Source organism: Xiphophorus couchianus, chromosome 20 (assembly GCF_001444195.1).
Source record: "Xiphophorus couchianus chromosome 20, X_couchianus-1.0, whole genome shotgun sequence".
Taxonomy (NCBI): domain Eukaryota; kingdom Metazoa; phylum Chordata; class Actinopteri; order Cyprinodontiformes; family Poeciliidae; genus Xiphophorus; species Xiphophorus couchianus.
Window position 1 is genome coordinate 4149429 of NC_040247.1, and position 16942 is coordinate 4166370.

At 42.9% G+C, this 16942-nt stretch overlaps 1 protein-coding gene and 1 long non-coding RNA gene across 2 annotated transcripts; both read right to left on the reverse strand.

The window, feature by feature from the left end:
* Nucleotides 1-7709: 7709 nt before the first annotated feature.
* On the reverse strand, nucleotides 7710-11249 carry LOC114134973 (uncharacterized). The gene is made up of 3 exons (XR_003593498.1): nucleotides 10991-11249; nucleotides 10826-10911; nucleotides 7710-8052 (listed from the first exon to the last, which is right to left on the reverse strand). It is a non-coding gene; the product is annotated as an uncharacterized LOC114134973 (long non-coding RNA).
* A 1303-nt stretch (nucleotides 11250-12552) lies between these two features.
* Nucleotides 12553-16511, reverse strand: mych (myelocytomatosis oncogene homolog). The gene is made up of 3 exons (XM_028003762.1): nucleotides 16257-16511; nucleotides 14907-15465; nucleotides 12553-13619 (listed from the first exon to the last, which is right to left on the reverse strand). The coding sequence occupies exons 2-3, from the start codon at nucleotides 15448-15450 to the stop codon at nucleotides 13096-13098; spliced, it is 1068 nt and encodes a 355-aa protein (XP_027859563.1). The 5' UTR covers nucleotides 15451-15465; nucleotides 16257-16511; the 3' UTR covers nucleotides 12553-13095.
* Between the last annotated feature and the right edge of the window lie 431 nt (nucleotides 16512-16942).

Genomic DNA, 16942 nt, shown 5'->3' on the forward strand with positions numbered 1-16942 from the left:
TATGAATCTTCTCCGTCTGTCAGGACGTTTCCAGGCGACGCTCCTGTAATCCAGCGATCAGACGAAGCAGAAACCTGTGACTCCATCCCAACATGATGAGTCCTGAATCAGCAGTCACTCAAATCTCACCAAAGTTTTATTTTATTCTAGTTTCTAGAGCAAATATCTTAGGTCACTTGGAATACAACAAAAATAACTTAATTATTGTTTTCAGTCAATAATCCCTTCATATTAATAGAAAATGCTGATTATTTCATTATTTCACTCGTAACAAAACATTTTTTCTGTGTTTTAAGTGAAACTAGCTGTAGCAGCTCCTCAGCACTTGAATTAATCAGCTAGTCTCGACGGGTAAATTTAGCGTTTTATTTATTTATTTTTTTTATTCTTTGATGATCCATCATCCACAAAACATAAACTTACAATACAAACAACAAAACAAAGCGTACCTCGCCGCTTTCACTAAGTGTTGATTTCTTCGTGTTTTGACACTTCAAGTCACTAATGGCACAATGATTTTAAAGGGCCTGCCCTCATTAGCTACGGCAGCCCGTGAGGTACATTTAAAAAAAAAGACCAAAACATTACAAAGTGTAAATACCATTAAACAAAACTAAATATAAACCACCAACAAATCAAATCAAAACAGACAAACATCCATAAACAATCTGCGACATTCTTAATTTAGAAAATTCACTTTGAATAATTTACTTTAAATAGTCTACAAATATAAATGATTTGGGCAATTTATTTTAAATAGCTCACTATCCATTACACTAGTAGCTTTTAAAACGTTTAAATATTAAGGATTTATTGACTAAAATAATCTCCTAAATCTTACTGAAAAGTTGCTTTTAAGTAATTTATTTTTCTTTTCTAGTGAATTATAGTTGCACTAAAATGTGGCAACATTTTATTTTGCAGTGTTTAATTTTCCAGGGTCTCTAAAAACCCCTTAAGTCGACCAAATGTTCCTGATGAAACCTGAATATGGACAGAATTACATAATTATTTCCCGCCTTAAATATTTAGTCTGTTTCTACTTGATTTTCACGGGGATTCACCCGGAGGAGCCGGAACAAGCGGCTGGCGAGGGAAGTCTGGAAACCCCTTCTTAGGCTGCTGACCCCGCGACCCGACCCCGGATAAATGGAAGAAAATGGATGGATGGATTTATTTTTTACATTATCCAAATATTATAATATAATAATATTGATTTTACAAAAACCAGATTCATTTATCAAATATATTCTTCAAAAAGTATTTATTCTGTATCTTTATTGATTTTGAGAGTTTATTTAATGAATAAATGAATTGTTAAGCAAACTGAGTGAAATTACTTGAAGTGTTTTAACACATTAAAGGCAAAAACATTTTAAATGCTGCAGCCTTCAGAAACGGAGAGAAATGCCGACCGAATCGTAACGATCAACTTCAACCGTCTGAGTCCTTCCACCAATCAGAAGCCTTGCTGTGATCCAGTCCAACCAATCAGAACCAATAAGGCATTAAAGTGAGAACCACAAACTGCTCCTCTGTTGGGGATTGGGATGGGGTCAAAGGTCAATGCTCTGCCACTCAATAGCTCAGAAGAAGAACAGGAATCGTTTTTGTCCTGGGAAATCTTCAAAGTTACCTTTGACCTGTGAGGGATTCAGCCCCGCCTCCATCATCTTCTGAACACCATCTTCAGCCTTTCACCCCCTAAAGCCCCTAAAGCCCCTAAAGCCCCTCAGCCCCCTAAGGGGGAATTAAAGCGACTCCAGGGATTCATCCAGACTCGTTATTCAAATTAGTTTTCTACCAGAGAAAATCATGAAACTTGACCCTCAAGATGGGAAGGAACTAGTGACGTTCAGTTACCTTAGTTACCTTAAAGTCACCTATGACCTTCCTAGAACAGGTTCGGGTCGGTCTATGGCCTAATCAAGACTTGGCCATTAAGCATTCTTTAGTGGGAAATCAGATTTCAGTCTGATCAGTTTTGCCTGTTGAGCTGTTTTAGGGCCGCTGTCACTTTAAATCCAATAAGCTGCATCTGGCCACGCCCCCAATTACAGCTGGCCACGCCCCCAACTAATGATGGCCACGTGAATGATGTGCAATTATATTGAAAAGCAGAAGTGGAACCTCCTGCACAACTGCTAGGTGAAGGGCTGGGCTTCATTGGGTTGCTAGGTAACAGGCTGGGCTTCATTGGGTTGCTAGGTAATAGGCTGGGCTTCATTGGGTTGCTAGGTAACAGCGCAGTGCTGTCTGTTTTGACGTCACGGCCGGATGGTTTTCAGCTCTTTTGGTTTTTAGAAGCAGAAACACAAAATGGAAGAACAAAATTATGCCAAATGCAATTTTTTTACAATACTTCAGTTACTTTAAGTAACTTTTGAAAAAATACGCCTTTAGGAGTAATTTCACTGCACTGTACATTTTGCTTGAGTAATATTTTTATAAAAACTGCTACTAGTAAAATTTCTGAATATTCTGTGACTGAATGAGGAAAAGAGAAAAATGAAAAATATTTAATTAAGTTTCGACTTAATTAAATATAATTCTGATGGCTGGGTCTGGTCTGAGAGGAAGCAGCAGGAATGACAACCTGGTTACCATGGAGATTAATTAACTCCTCAGACTGAGTGATGAAGAGGAGGAGGATGAAGATGAACCTGTGGAAACTGTATCAGGATCTTTTATAGATTAAAAACTGTGCAATTCAAAAAGGAAGTTTGTTTCTGACAGGAAGTGAGGCGATAAAACGATTTAATCAATTCTGAAATTAATTATTCATCTTTTATTATATTTATTTTAGAACCTTCTTAACAATTGGAGCAGAAATCCTTTTTTAAGCAGCGCAGCAGTAAAATCCTTCCAGTCAGCAGAAACGTGTTGGCCAGATTAAGAGATTATTTTAATATGAACAATTTCAGGATTAATTAACCAGAACAGCAACAGAAGCTGATTTTATTCCTCCTCCTTTTTGCCAAATGTTGCTTCGATCCAAACGTCTTCAGCTGGAAATCACCGGGCTGTCAGGCGCAGAAACACACACACACACACACAGAGAAACGCGGCGAGCCGACCGTCAGGTGTGTGTTTCCCATCAGCATGGACTCTGGCCATAAGTACGGCAGAGGTGGAGTCAGCCTGTGGGATTTTGTTTCATGTTCAGCTCTAATAAATTAGAAAATGCGGCCCGATGAAAGAACTATTAAGCAGATATTAAACTGTTTTATAATTGTTTTTATGATCTGATGTCATATTTTTAATGTCATGTTTTCATTATCTGTCAGTGGAAAATGATCATAAATAATTAAACATTTGTTATTCTGTAATATTCTAAATTAAGAACAGGTTTATATTTCTTCCAGCAGATTAACAGAAAAATCCGTTTAATTTTTAACCAGGATTGAGCGGCTTTTTCTCGCTTCACTTCAAACGGAGAAACAGAAATTGAAGCAGCAGCAGCTCCTCCCATTCAAGGTGGGATGGTGAAAATTCACATTTTGTACATGTTTGGATTTCTGCTGCTTCTAAAAACAAACCAAGAACTTAAAAAAACTCCTAGCTGATTTCTGGCAACAGGTTCATTTTCTTTAGTTTCTGGAAAACGAGAAGTTTTCAATTGTTTTCACCCAATCAGAGTCCAGTCCGTTGCCCAGCAACCCCAGCTGAGCTCCAGCGTCTGGTCAGCCTGTTTTCCTGCTGTACAATGGCTGCTGAAAAAGAGTTTTGTTTTAGGTCAACCAGAACCCAGCATTCTACTTGGTTGTGCAGGAGGCACCACTAATGCTTTTCAATATAATTGTGCATCTGTTTGCATTTCCAGGTGTGAGTGTGAACATTTGCTGGGGGCGTGGCTTTAAAGTGACAGAGACCCTAAAACAGTCCACCAGGCAGAACTGATCAGACTGGAATCTGATGATGTAAGAATGATTTAATGTAAACATATCATGAACATGTTTTGTATAGGCCATGGTCCATTTAAACTGTTCTACAAAGCATGACAGGTTAGAAAAGTTGAATCTTTGAAAGATTAATTAATCAGAAGACGGACCTGCTGAGTCAGGAGTTTGACTTTGGTTTCAAGCGCTAATGGCTAGCAGCTAACGACTAGCAGCTAACGGCTAGCAGCTAACAGTATAAATAGAGGAAACAAAGGATTGAAGGGACAGTAAGCATGCATGAGTATGTACAAACGATTTATTTACAAGATAAAGAAATAAGAAAGGCAGGTTAGAAATTGCTGGGCAGTTAGATAACAAGTGTTTGTGTTTGTTCTCCTGAGAAGGAAAATCTCCTCATTGGTTGTTTCAAACCTGCTAATTCAGGTCAGGAAAAGTCGTCCAATAGGGGCTTAGACAAAGTTTCTCGACGTTCCCAACCAGAAACAGTCAGAGGAACAGGATAGAGTAGATCAGGAGTTAAAATCCAACCGGATGAATCGTCGCCTCCTGGATTATTGGTTTCATCTGGGATGCATGAAGCTGACGGACTCCATGAAATGCTCCTGCAGCTGTTGGCCCATAAATGTCGTCTGCAGCAGCAGAGAGGCTTTCTGAGTCATTCATGGTTTACAGAATGAAGCTGCATGAAGATCAGTACTCAGAGTGTAAAATGAGTTTCAGTCATCAGATCAATCTTAAATCTCCTTTTGACATTCAGAAAGTCCTCGTGACTAAAAGTGTTGCCGCCTCGCTGCGACCTAGCAGCTCTTCCTGCCCAGTGCCACTTCTTCATTCGAACCGTTGAAGCATCAAGTCAGATGTTGCAGGGGATTTCTCATGACTGCATTTGTTTTTCCAGTCAGGGCGACACAAAGACAGGGTCCTCCCCTCATCTGCATGACCCCCACGACCTCCTGCTGCAGAGAAACCAGCTGCTGCAGCCTGACCTGCAACAGCAGCGCTGCGTCTGATCGTCTGGAGCTTCATGTCTAAAGCTGCGTACGCACAAAAAATGTGCGGCACCATATTTTACACACAAATCAGCCTGTATGAAAATGAACTTTGCGTCAAAGTTTGCGTAAATATACACAAACTTTTTCCCTGCAGTGAAAATGTGCAGCAGCAACACAAACTTTATCTGTGGACAATAATAAACTAGAAAGAGTCAAAACTCACATAAATCCACTGAAACCTGATTCAGTTATTTAGACCAGGAAGCATCAAACCTCATGATTTTATGATTTCAATATTTTAGTGTTTAAGCAATGAAACTGAACCAATTTATCCTCAGACAATAACCCAACACAAAATAAAGAAAATAGAAATAAAGGATGTGAAAACCTCAGTGTAAATAATCATGTTGCTCAGTTTGCGCCTCATAAAGATGAAACGCATCGTCTGAATGCATCTATTTATTCTCACTAATGAGAAACCAGGGCTGATCAAACAGTTTGATTATTGAAGGTGATCAGGTGTGGAGACAATCCCAGGTATATGAGTAGCTGCATCAAGGTGAGCCGCTACCTGAGGAGCTTTGGCTCTGATGGAGAACATGGAGCCATTGATCAGAGATCAGATTGATCTGCTGGTTTATGAGCGTTTAGATTCATCCAGACTGATCATCCTGGAGCTCTGAGCAGAACTTAAAGCAGGTACCGGTACCGGTCCAGCTGCAGCCGTCCTCCAGTGGAGCCGCCCGCTTTGTGAATATGGACAGAAATCATCTCTACCCTGTAAATGTAGCTTCTGCTCATGATTCCTGGATTTAGAATAAACATTTAAATCCCGGCTGAACGCTCTGCTGCTCCAACAGCATCTGCTCTGCAGATCTTTAGGATTTATTTGGACTTTTGTCCTTTAAAATGTAATAGTTTTACTTCTGACCTTATGTGCCCTGAACGCAGAGTTGAAATAAAATATATAATTATTATCATAGACACTTATTCTGCTACAAACAAGGTCGTCGCCATGGTTACGGCTTCACGTGGCGGCAGACTTCCAGGTATTTATACTAACTTACATTAATATGTATTTATGGAGGCGACAGGCGGACCAGCAGCTGCTCTGTAGAAAGCCGTGCACAGCCTCGTGCGCGCGCACGGCTTTCTACATCCAGAGTTTCTTTTGCGCCGCACTTTTGTACATTTTAGTGTGAAAACTGCGACCTCTTTTACACCTGAGGCCCCGGATCTCCAGATGTGTTGCTGATTCTGGTCTAGAGCAACTTTCTGTCTTTTCTGCCTGAAATCTCCAGGTTCTGTTTAAACACTTTTCCAGATTTTGTCTGGAAACAGAACATCATGTGTCGCTACAGTACGGCAAAACTTTAGGAAATAGTAGTAAAGATTTCATTTTACACTGCAGAAACACTAAATCTTACCAAATATTTACCTTCTACTGCAAATATTTTATTACACTTAAAATGAGACAAAACTGATTTGTAAGCAACTTCCATCCATCAAAAGCGTCTCAGTTTTAAAGCCTGGCTTTCTTTGGTCCAATACTGATAACTAGCACAATATTTACTGCTCATGAATTTAATATCCAACAATCCACATTCAGTTTGGAAGTAGGTTACTTTAATTTTTTTCTATCAGTTTTAGATACTGAAATGTTTCTCTCCACCAGCAACAGTCACAGGCAACATGCAAAATGTAAATAAAGCAATCCAGACGTCTCAAAATGCTATATAGTTGCATTTTATTCAAGCTGCAGTTTATAACTTTAATAAAAAATATGTTTTATCCATATTTGTTAAAGCTGTCACCATGTCATCACAGTTTATTATGAGACAGATAATCTGTGAAAACAATCAATCTCCTCCACCTGAACTGCTATTGCTGGCTAAAGTAAAGCAACGTCCGACCAAAACGACCAATCAGAACCAGGAGGAGGTTCTGATTGGTGCTAAAAAAAACCATAAATAAATAGTGGAGGGGCCCCTGTTGGTCAGGGGCCCTTGGAATTGTCATAACTCCCCCCCCCCTTACGGCGCCCTGCGTCAGAAAGACGGATCAGCGATCCAAAACTGATCAATACTTTACTTCAGTTATTGATTGAAATAAAGAGCTTTTCTTGCTATCCAGGTGAATTTGGATTAAAGGGGCAGTCTGCACTTTGCTCCTCCCAGATTTACATCACTTCCTGTCTTCTTTACCTGATTAGCATCCAGACAGGTTGACCTTCCTGTGTGTTTGTGGGACAGTTTCCATACTTAAAAACTGTTAAATAACGTCACATTTCTTCTTTTTTTCTACTTTCATTTCAGTGTTTGATAAAACTCGGAGCTACAGAAACCGGAGCCAGATGCTGACTCACTGTTTCCTGGCGCTCCGGTCCAGCCGACCCGCCTGACCCGGGTCAGCTGCTCCTCCGCTCTGATGTAACGGCAGCAGGCCGTGACGCAGACAGGAAACGCACACCGTCCGCCTCGGGGGACGCCATCGGATCCGGTAACGGCCTCCAGATGAGGGAACCGCCGGCTAACCGGCTGCTGAGTCATGATGCTCGATTCCACATGCAGGAGAACAGAGGATGATGAGGATGATGAGGAAGATGAACGGGAGCAGCTGCGGCCCGCATTCTGACACAGGCAGGCGGTTCCGACCCTCTGCACTGTAAAAACACAAATCCTACCCAGAGTTTCCAGAGAAACAATCCTGATAGTTTCTGCAGCAACATTTAGCAGCTTGTTTCCAGTAAATAATCGTTTAATATTGATTTAAAAAATAAATAACTAGTTCACTGGCAGATTATCTGGCAACAAGTGAAATAATCTGACAGTGAAACTAGAACTTTTTAAATCTGTATTAAGGAATTACTGACTTCAGATTAAGATTTGTTGTTTTTGTAGTTTGGATCAGAGAATCAAACTAAAGACTGAGAGTCGCTGCACGTTCTCTCTGGGTTCTCCGACTTCCTGCCTCCAAACCAAAGCTGCTGGGTTACCTGGTCATTAAAGGTGTGTGTGTGTGTGTGTGTGTGTGTCCTGACTGGCGACCTGTCCAGGTGACCCCGCCCCACCAGGTGATGTCATTAAATTGCCATGGAAACGCCTTTGGCCTCATGTGACCAACAGCCGGAGGATGACGGCCTGATTCTTAACGACTTCCTGCACATACAAACTCATTCACATTAGATTTTAATACATTTTATTTAATGCCGCACATATGAAATTGTGTTTATTTGACATTAGCGGAATGTCAAAGTTTTGCTCACAACAGAAACGCAGCGAGTGACAGACTAAAACTCAAAAAACTCAAAGTTCCTGGTTCTGAGCGGATTCTGTTTCTGTGAAGGTTCTGTTGCAGATTTCAGGTGAATGAGATCAGACCGAGCCGAGCTGAAGTCATGACGTATTTCTGTTTTATTGTGGCCTGCAAGCCAAAACGCCTGCAAGAGGCGTTTCTGAAGCCTCTCATTATTTCCCCTTTGGGAAAACAAAGAAAATCTTCTGTTTCTCTCATTCTGTCTCCATTCTCCTCTCCTTTACTTTATCTCTCGTCTTTCCGTCTCTTGTGTCCCGTGTGATGTGGTGGATCAGAACGAGTGAGTCAGACTATCTGGGTCGCTCAGCCAAACAGTCGGCTACTGTATGACGCCCACGCTCTGGTGTTTAAGTTGGCGTGCTGCACAGCGCTCCACCCTGATGTAACAATATCAGATATTTAACCCGGCTGCTGGAAAAGGTTTGCTTCTTTTGTGGAGAGCAGCAGCTGTACGCCGCCGCAGGGAACGAAAGGAAAGTTAATCCACAGATAAAGTTTCTCTACAAACAGTTAGTCAGCAGGCGAACCTGGAGCAGACTGACCAAAAACACTTTTACACACATTTCACCGTTTACATGCTGCCAACGTCTCCTGGCTCAAGTTTACATAATAACGTCTGAAATGGAAAACATTTTTATTTCTCTGAGAAAAACAAGTTTATTTTAATTATAACATTGTTTTATGTCTTCTCTCTGACCCAAATACATTTGAAATGAATGTGATTTCTGGGGAAAATCAATGTCTGCACCAGAAAGCCACTTCATCATAAGAACAGGAACGCCTTATTTTACGGTGACATTTTTTCATAATCTAGACAAGAATCACTGGATTCATACTTCTGAATTTTCCTCCTGATGGACCGTCGACCCGGTTCTACTGGAACCAGAACATCTGCTCCACCTCCAGCTGCTGTGGTTCTGAGTCAAACCAACCTGTTCCCCTCCTGGCCTGTGGGGGCGCTGCACCAAGAACCACTGAAGGAAACGACACAAAAACCTCTGAAGACACTGAGAGCAACTTCCTTCTTCACCAGATGGAAACAAGATGGAGGCGTCAGATTTTAGCAGTTGGAGGATTTCTGTTTAGTCTTTGGCTGAAGACCAGGATCCATTTCTGCTGCTAGCGCTAGGCTAGCATGTTAGCTTTGGCTGTATTTACCCAGAATGCCCTGCTCTGTAGTTCACTTCCTGCTTTTGGAGCGGTCTCTGGTCCGCTTAGCGTTCACATTTAAACTGAACCAGAGTTCACTTCAACCGAGGTTTGACTAACTGAGGTTTGGAGGACCAGAGGTCAGAGGTTGATTAGCATCTACAACTCACCAACCCAACCGGACTTTGACTAGACAGATGATCCGGAGTCGAGTTAAGGCGGACCGGAGTCGGGTTAAGGCGGACTGGACAATGCAGTCAAAGACTGCTTTCACACTGCAGCCTGAAGTGAACCAATTCTGATTTTTTGTCAAATCGGATTTTTTTGCCGTGGCCGTTCACACTTCCAAATAAATGCGACCCAGGCCTGTTCTGCAGCGTGAACGGGCAAACGACCTGAAAGTGTCCCGATTGCCCAGTAGAGGGCGGAACAACGTCAGCGTTCTCAGTGTTCTGCCAACCGCCATAAAACGGTATGGTTAGAGTTGGGGTTGTTTTTCTTCCCGCTTGCTCGTATCAGGGCGCAGAATAGTGAGGTTTGTTGAGTATCAGTGACCTTCAGTTTGGATAAATGCGACCTGGACGTCAGGTCGCATTTGAATCGGATACGTATCGGATATGGGTGGCATTGGAAAGAGTCCGACCTGGGCTGTCCAGACTGTCATGAAAAGATCGGAAACAGGTCACATTATGTCAAAAAAAAAGTCACTGCAAAGCCCCAAAATGAGCTTCTGTTGGTCGACCGTCTCCTGATTTGTCAGCATGTGGGCTGAATGGAAATCAATCAGAATCACAAGAATGTAGACTGATCAGCTTTCACAAAGATTTCAGTTGTGATCAACGTATTTAATCTAACTTCTATGAATTTCTTGCAAAGTTTGTTTGGTTTTTGGTTCACAACTTGACCTGTTCAGTGAGATGAACATGGAAAAATGTTTTATAGTGAGTTAAAAAAACTTCTGTCAGTTGGTCTGGTTCTTTTTATCAATACTCAAGAAGTATTTGCTGAAATCAAGCTCCTTTATCTTTCTGAAAAGTTACTTTTGAGTTACTTAGTTTTGTCTTATTTTAAGTTTAACAGGATATATGCACAAGAAACTAAACAAAAATACTTGATAAGGTTTTGTGTTTTTACAGTGCAGCTAGATGAAAAGAACAGACTGAACGTTGTGGACAGTTCTTGGTAGCAAACCTTCTTCCTCTGCCTCACCTTTCATAAAAAAATCCTAATCTGAGTTTTATCTGTAACTCGACTCGCGACACATCCCACAGCCACTCACCTTGACCTACACACCTGTAAACACACACCTGACGCACTTTTAAAGGTGCAGTAACTTTAAAGAACAAACATGAAACGATCTGACTTCCAGTGTTTTCGTTCGCTCAAACTGATTTAATCTGAAGAAAACACCTGGATGAAATGAAATACTGTCTCATGCACACAGGTTTTCGCAAACGACCTGATTACCTGAGTCGGGTGTGTTGGCTGGACTGTGGACACTGATGCAGATATGCAGCAGCGGCTCCAGGCTCCTCTGAACAACCAATATCTTCCTGAGCAGATAAAGATTCATTTACAGAACGGATTCCTCACACTTTGAACCCAGGAGAACGGTTTGCAGATCTCTATTACCTGGGAGTGGAGAGGAGCGATAAGTGGCACCTGAGCCACACTTTTGCCACTCCTGGCCTAGTTCATACATCCAGATTTTTATTCCAATTTTCGTCTTGCTTTCCCCTCCAGGAGAGATTATCAGGATGACTCTGATAATCTCAGATCTTCCTGTTCAGAGTGATCCGGTCCGGTCTTAAACATGGTGGTTATCTTGACCCAGTATCGCAGCGTGTGACACATTGTCCAATGACAAGCAAGAACGCAGCCTGTTCACTGCAAAAACACACAATTGTATCAAGTATTTTTTTGTCTAGTTTTTAGTGCAAATATGTAAATACGCTTGAAATAAGACAAAACTAACTATAGCTATAAACTATAGTTATAATGTGTTTTATAGCTATAATACACATTATAGTTATAATACACGTTATAGCCAGTGAAGTTACTTATTTGGGTTTGGAAATAAGCAGACATTAGTCTGACATCCAGTTAGTTTTAGTCAGACTCTCCCTGTCCATCATTTCCCGGATGATCCGTCCCGCTGTGTCTTTGTTAATGTCAAATTAAAATATTACCTCTGAATGACGTCGAGCTTCGCGTTGCGCTCCAGAAAACTGCAAACATGGAGACTAATATGAACAGCGCAATAAACGTGAAAACGGCCACAAATGAACGAGTCCGTAAAGTTGTGCACCTAAACAGCATTATAATTATTAATATGAAGCTAAGTGTCACAAATCTGTGCAGCCAGCTGAGTTGTGGAGCGCTGCGCTGCGACAGCAAACACAGGGCCGTAACGCAGAACCTGGAGGCTGGGGCAGGGGAAAGGGGGCCTAAAATCCTATTTATAGGTTTCCAGACAATAGAAACACAGAAACAAACTCAAATTACTAAAGATTTTTTGTATTGTTGTAACCAGTAAACAATCTCCCCTTCAGTTCAACATTACCAGTGGAGACACATTGTTGATGTTACTTTATAAAATAACTTAGTTAAGTTTTGGCAAAGATTAATGTGATTTTCACAGGAGGCGAAGCGTCGTTAGCAGCTGCTGAAAGTAACTAAAAAAGTTACTTTTAATGTAACTTAGTTACTTTCCAAATAAAGTAATCCAAGTTACTTTTTCAATGAGTAATCAGTAATCCAATTAGTTACTTTTTCAAACTATGCTATCACTGATTATAGCTAATATGTGTTAGCTATAAATAGCTAATAATTTTTTTTAAAAAGTTGTCCAACTGAACTGCTCATTCCTTTGCAGTATGCCATTTTGATAAATGTACAGTATTTTGTAATTTTTCCCCATTACTGTACAGTATTAAAATGTTTATATTAATACTTTGACTCCAAATGTGTTGATGTTCGTCTGAACATCTCCAATGTGGAACACAAAAGGATATTTACACCAGATATTAAAGTCCTCAAATATATATATATAATTAAGTTAGTTCTGGGTTGGTTATAAAGACACTTTATACATTCAGCAAGTCAAAAAAACAAACACAAAGTTCTCAAATCTGATATTTCATTTTATTTTCATTTTGAAGAAGGTGCTTTGTCTCCAAATATTCAAAACAAACTACCAAAATAATTTATTTTCAATAAAAAACTTTTACAAATATGTACAATAAAAGGAAAGACCTAACTGCAGCCAGGTGGAGGTAGGTGTGTGAACATTTATGTAGAGGAACAAAAATAAACTCAAATCCCTGCCTTCTGGTTAACACCCGCCGCTGCAGCTGAACATTCCTTTTAACCGAACAGTTCATGACACACAGAAGGCAACTAGTTTTAAATTAACTGGATCTTCAGGACCAACCAACTAGAACCTGCTGAAGCCTGATAAAACCTGACGAGGAGGACCTCTGCGTAGAAAACGTCTTTTCCATCATACAGGGGAAACCGGCCGTCCAGTTCGTCGCTTTAACACAAATGTTGAGTTTGAGTCACTGGGTTTCTCCTGGAACCGGCCCGACTGGGGCGCCGCAAGACATCCTGAAACATTCAAGTTTCCCTGGGAAGACCGAGCTCCAATTTGGCGTCCGGAGGGGGAAAAGACAGCAGAGACGGTTCTGTCTGTGTGCGTCTCAGTCTGCGGCGCTGCAGCCCCCCGGCCCGCTGCATTATCTGCGCAGCTGCTCCAGCCGGGCCTTCAGCTCCTCCTGCTTGGCGCGCAGCCGGTCCCTGCGCGACCGCAGCCGCAGACTCTCGACCTCCAGGCCGTAGATGCAGTCCCGCGCCTTCTTCAGGATCACCACCTTGGACGCCTTGTCGTTGTGCGAAAGCTCCGGCACCTTGTCCCGCAGGCGCAGGAAGCAGTTCTTCAGCTCGTTGCGCCGCTGGCGCTCCATGACGTTGTGAGTCCGCCGCCGCTCCTCCTCGTCCTCCGACGAGCTTCTGGAAGAAGAGGAGGAAGAGGGCGAGCTGGAGCTGCCGGTGGCGTGATGCGTCCGCGACGAGCTGTCGGCGCCTCGCCAACGCTTGTGGGCGGACGGCGGCGGCGAGGCGGGGCGCGGAGCGGCGTAGTTGTGCTGCAGCTGGATGGCGCGCTGCTCCTCCTCCGGGTTGAGGCGGCGGGCGGCCGGCGCTGCAGGCGACGGGTTGGACGAGCCCACGGACTCCAGCGACTCCACATCGATTTCTTCTTCTGTGGGGAAACGGAGCGGAGGACAAACGTTAGCACCAAACGCCGTTGGCTAACATTTCATAAAAGTTTCAGAAAAAAAAATAAAATAAAAACTGATCAAAGTGGAGATTAAAAAACGAAAACTTGTTTATGGAGATTTAGGGTCAACAAATAATGCAGCAGCATTTACTCTTTAACTCCCAACGGACAACTTGTTGCTCAACTTTATTGCAGCTGCAATAAAGTTTATTTATTGATTGATTATTTTGCCAATCTTAAAATATTGGCACACAGATTTTTTATTCAAGTCTTTTTTTTATGACATAAAGATGCAAATAAGCAAGTTCCTTTTTCAAATAAGAAAAACATTTTATTTCCTAAAATGCAATAAGGTCGTAGTGTTGCTTTGAATTTGAACCCGGTGAAAATAAAACTGCCTCTGAGTTTTGGCTAAATCAAAATTAGACAAGTTAGTTTATTTATATTAAATGCAAAACATGTACTTTTTGTAGTTTTGGCTTAATTACTTTTCTGAAAACATTTTTTCAGCAATTTGTCTTTATTGAGTCTGTATACTCCAGTTAATTCATCGGTTACTAAAATAGTTTAATTGACCTTCTGGCGCCATGTTTAATTCCCAACAGGAAGTCATGGTTGTTTTGAAGCAATCCGATTGGCTGACCGCTGCACTGCCCCCTGTGGGTTGGGCATGTTATAACACAGCTGACTGGTTGAGATATTAATTTAGAAAGAGCAGCTAGATCTTATTCTGATATGGAATAAAGTTATCCTTCTTCAATAAGTTGTAAAGTCGGGTAGAACCACTGAATCCAAAATTATTTTAACCTGCTGCAGTGAGCAACCAGCCTCCTTTCAGCTGCTAATGATTTCTGCAGGAACAAAATCTGAAAGTATTTTTTGTTTAGTTTCTTGTCCAAATATATCTTAGTTTTGTCTCATTTAAAGTGTAATGACAGCAAGATATGTTTTAGGTAAATAATCCTTCAAGTTTTAAATAAACTGCCAGATTTTTATACTTATAACTTGGGGTAAATTTCTAATGAGTGAAAAAAATATTTTAATTATTATTCAAGAATAAATGGCACTAAAGAAGCTCCTGTGTCTTGCAGAAAAGTTACTTTAAGGTTAGTTTATTTCAGGCGAAGCTTTAGAAACTACATTGAAGTCCTTGGTGCGACGGTGTGTGTTTTTGCAGTGCAGACAGAAATCCTTGGTTGTATTTTGTGTTTTTGCAGTGTAACGTGTGCAGCTGGCAGCCAGGTCAGACAGGAAGTCGGCCGGACTCACCGGAGTCGCTAGAAGACGTGGAGGTCTCCCCGCCGGCCGAGCCGTAGTCTGACGTGACCTCTGGGGCCACCTGGTCCGGCGCCTGGCGCTGCTCCGGCGCGGCCGCCATCAGGTCGTGGCAGTCCAGCGTGGAGCCCACCAGGTCCTCGAAGATGCTGGTGTCGATGGCGGACAGCAGCGGGCTGGAGCCCAGCACCGACAGCTTCTCATCCAGCTTCTCCGAAATGCAGTGCCACAGGGCGTCGTCGGCCGCCTCGTCCGGGGGCGTCCGGGGGTCGCCGTCGCGCTCGGCGGAGCCGAACAGATCGCAGGTCCAGTTGAGCAGCTGGAGGTCCTGGTCCTCCAGCAGGATGTCGGACATGAAGCTGAGCTGGTCCTCCTTGGACAGCGGCTTGGCCTGGCCCGGTTTCAAAGGGGGGGAGCGCGGCGGCGTTGGGGGGTAGTACGGCGGCGAGGTGGGGTAGTCCATCTCCATCAGGCTCTGCACGTCCTCAAACATGAACGGCTCCGAGTTCAGCCAGTCCGGAGACAAACTGGTCAACATCTTGGGTCCAGAAGCCTGAGAAGAAAATCCAGAAAATAGAGCCGGCCTAGTTAAAGTTCAGCCGCTGTCTCCTACTGAAACCCCCCTGGACCATCTGCGCTTCTTATACCTGTTTACATCACGCTGGCCACGCCCCTTTACTCCCAGCGCCCCCCTCTCTACGCACCATGACGTCACAGAACAGTTGAGGCAAAAACTTTGGTTTTCTTCCCCCGAAACTTTAAACCAACAAAACCAGAAAAAACAAAAACAAGAGACTGACGGTTCCGGTTCAGTGAGACCGAACCCAGCGGACCCAAACCAGTTCTACTGGTCCTGAGCGTGGAGTGGGCTTCCCGCTGGGTCGGAACCAGCGGGGAACAAAGCAGCAGCATGGGCAGTTAAAGCTGCCCGGCACAACTAGTGCACTCCATTTTCCACCCAACAATAACAAAAAAAACTGTTTTTGCTCAACTTTAGTTTTTACAGCGGAGCAAAAACATAAAAACTATTTTCTGCAACTTTTTCTTTAAAAAAATAAATAATAAAAATAAATAATAACAACAACTGGTTGTGTTGGCGTCAAGAGGAGTCGTGTAAGGGAAATATTAGTTTCCCTTTAAAAGGTCTTGGTGAATGAAGCCTAACGCACATCAGCAGCGGGGCATTTAAACGCTGACGCGCCGCTGCGGAGCCACATGTGAAACCGGCTTTCACCGTCCGGGAGCGTGCAGCCACTCAGCCACGCAGCCACGCGTCACGTGCACGGCATGCTGCGTGCTTGAAAACTCACAGAAACTGAATTAAAGACGCATGCAGAATCTTACCGTCGGCAGTTAAAAGGAGGAATTCTCAATGAAGAAAACGGGGGAAACTGAAATTATCCAATAAAATCCACGCGGAGTGGTCGTGCTCTTAAATGTTTCTGCTTAAATGAAACTTTCTGCGTGTAAAATGAAAGTTGGAACACGGCAGCATTGTGTGGAAATCCGCGAGGGTCCGGTCCTGTGTGTCCTGCGTGTCCCACAGAGGGCCCACGTCTCCTCCTACGCTGCAGCGGCACAACACTGTGGGTGTGGCTGGAAAACGGATATATGTACCGCCGCTACGGTATCCTTCCGCCACGAATGAAAAACCCGCGAAAACTCAGAAAACAGCAAAAAAGCTGCTAGTGGTGAGCCAAAGTGCCGCCTAAATAACCGCAGCGGGCCCCTTTGCGGATAAAGTCCAGGCGCAGAAGCCGACATTTAGCGCAAAGTGCGTAAAAACGGCCGTGAAGCGGAACTACCGCGGAGGGATATATGGGTCACTCGGTTTCTGAGAAAGTCGTGGCGGCAAAAAGTGAACACGTGGGGCGAAGCTGTGAAAAAGCGGCTGGTCCATCCAGTCCATCCTGCGTGCGACCATCAGAACCTGTACGGCAGAGCCGCCGCCATATTGAGACAGGCAAAGAAGAAAAGTTATTCTAAACTGGGTTCTTATAATAAAGAGGATTCAAAAGTTTACCTTTAAT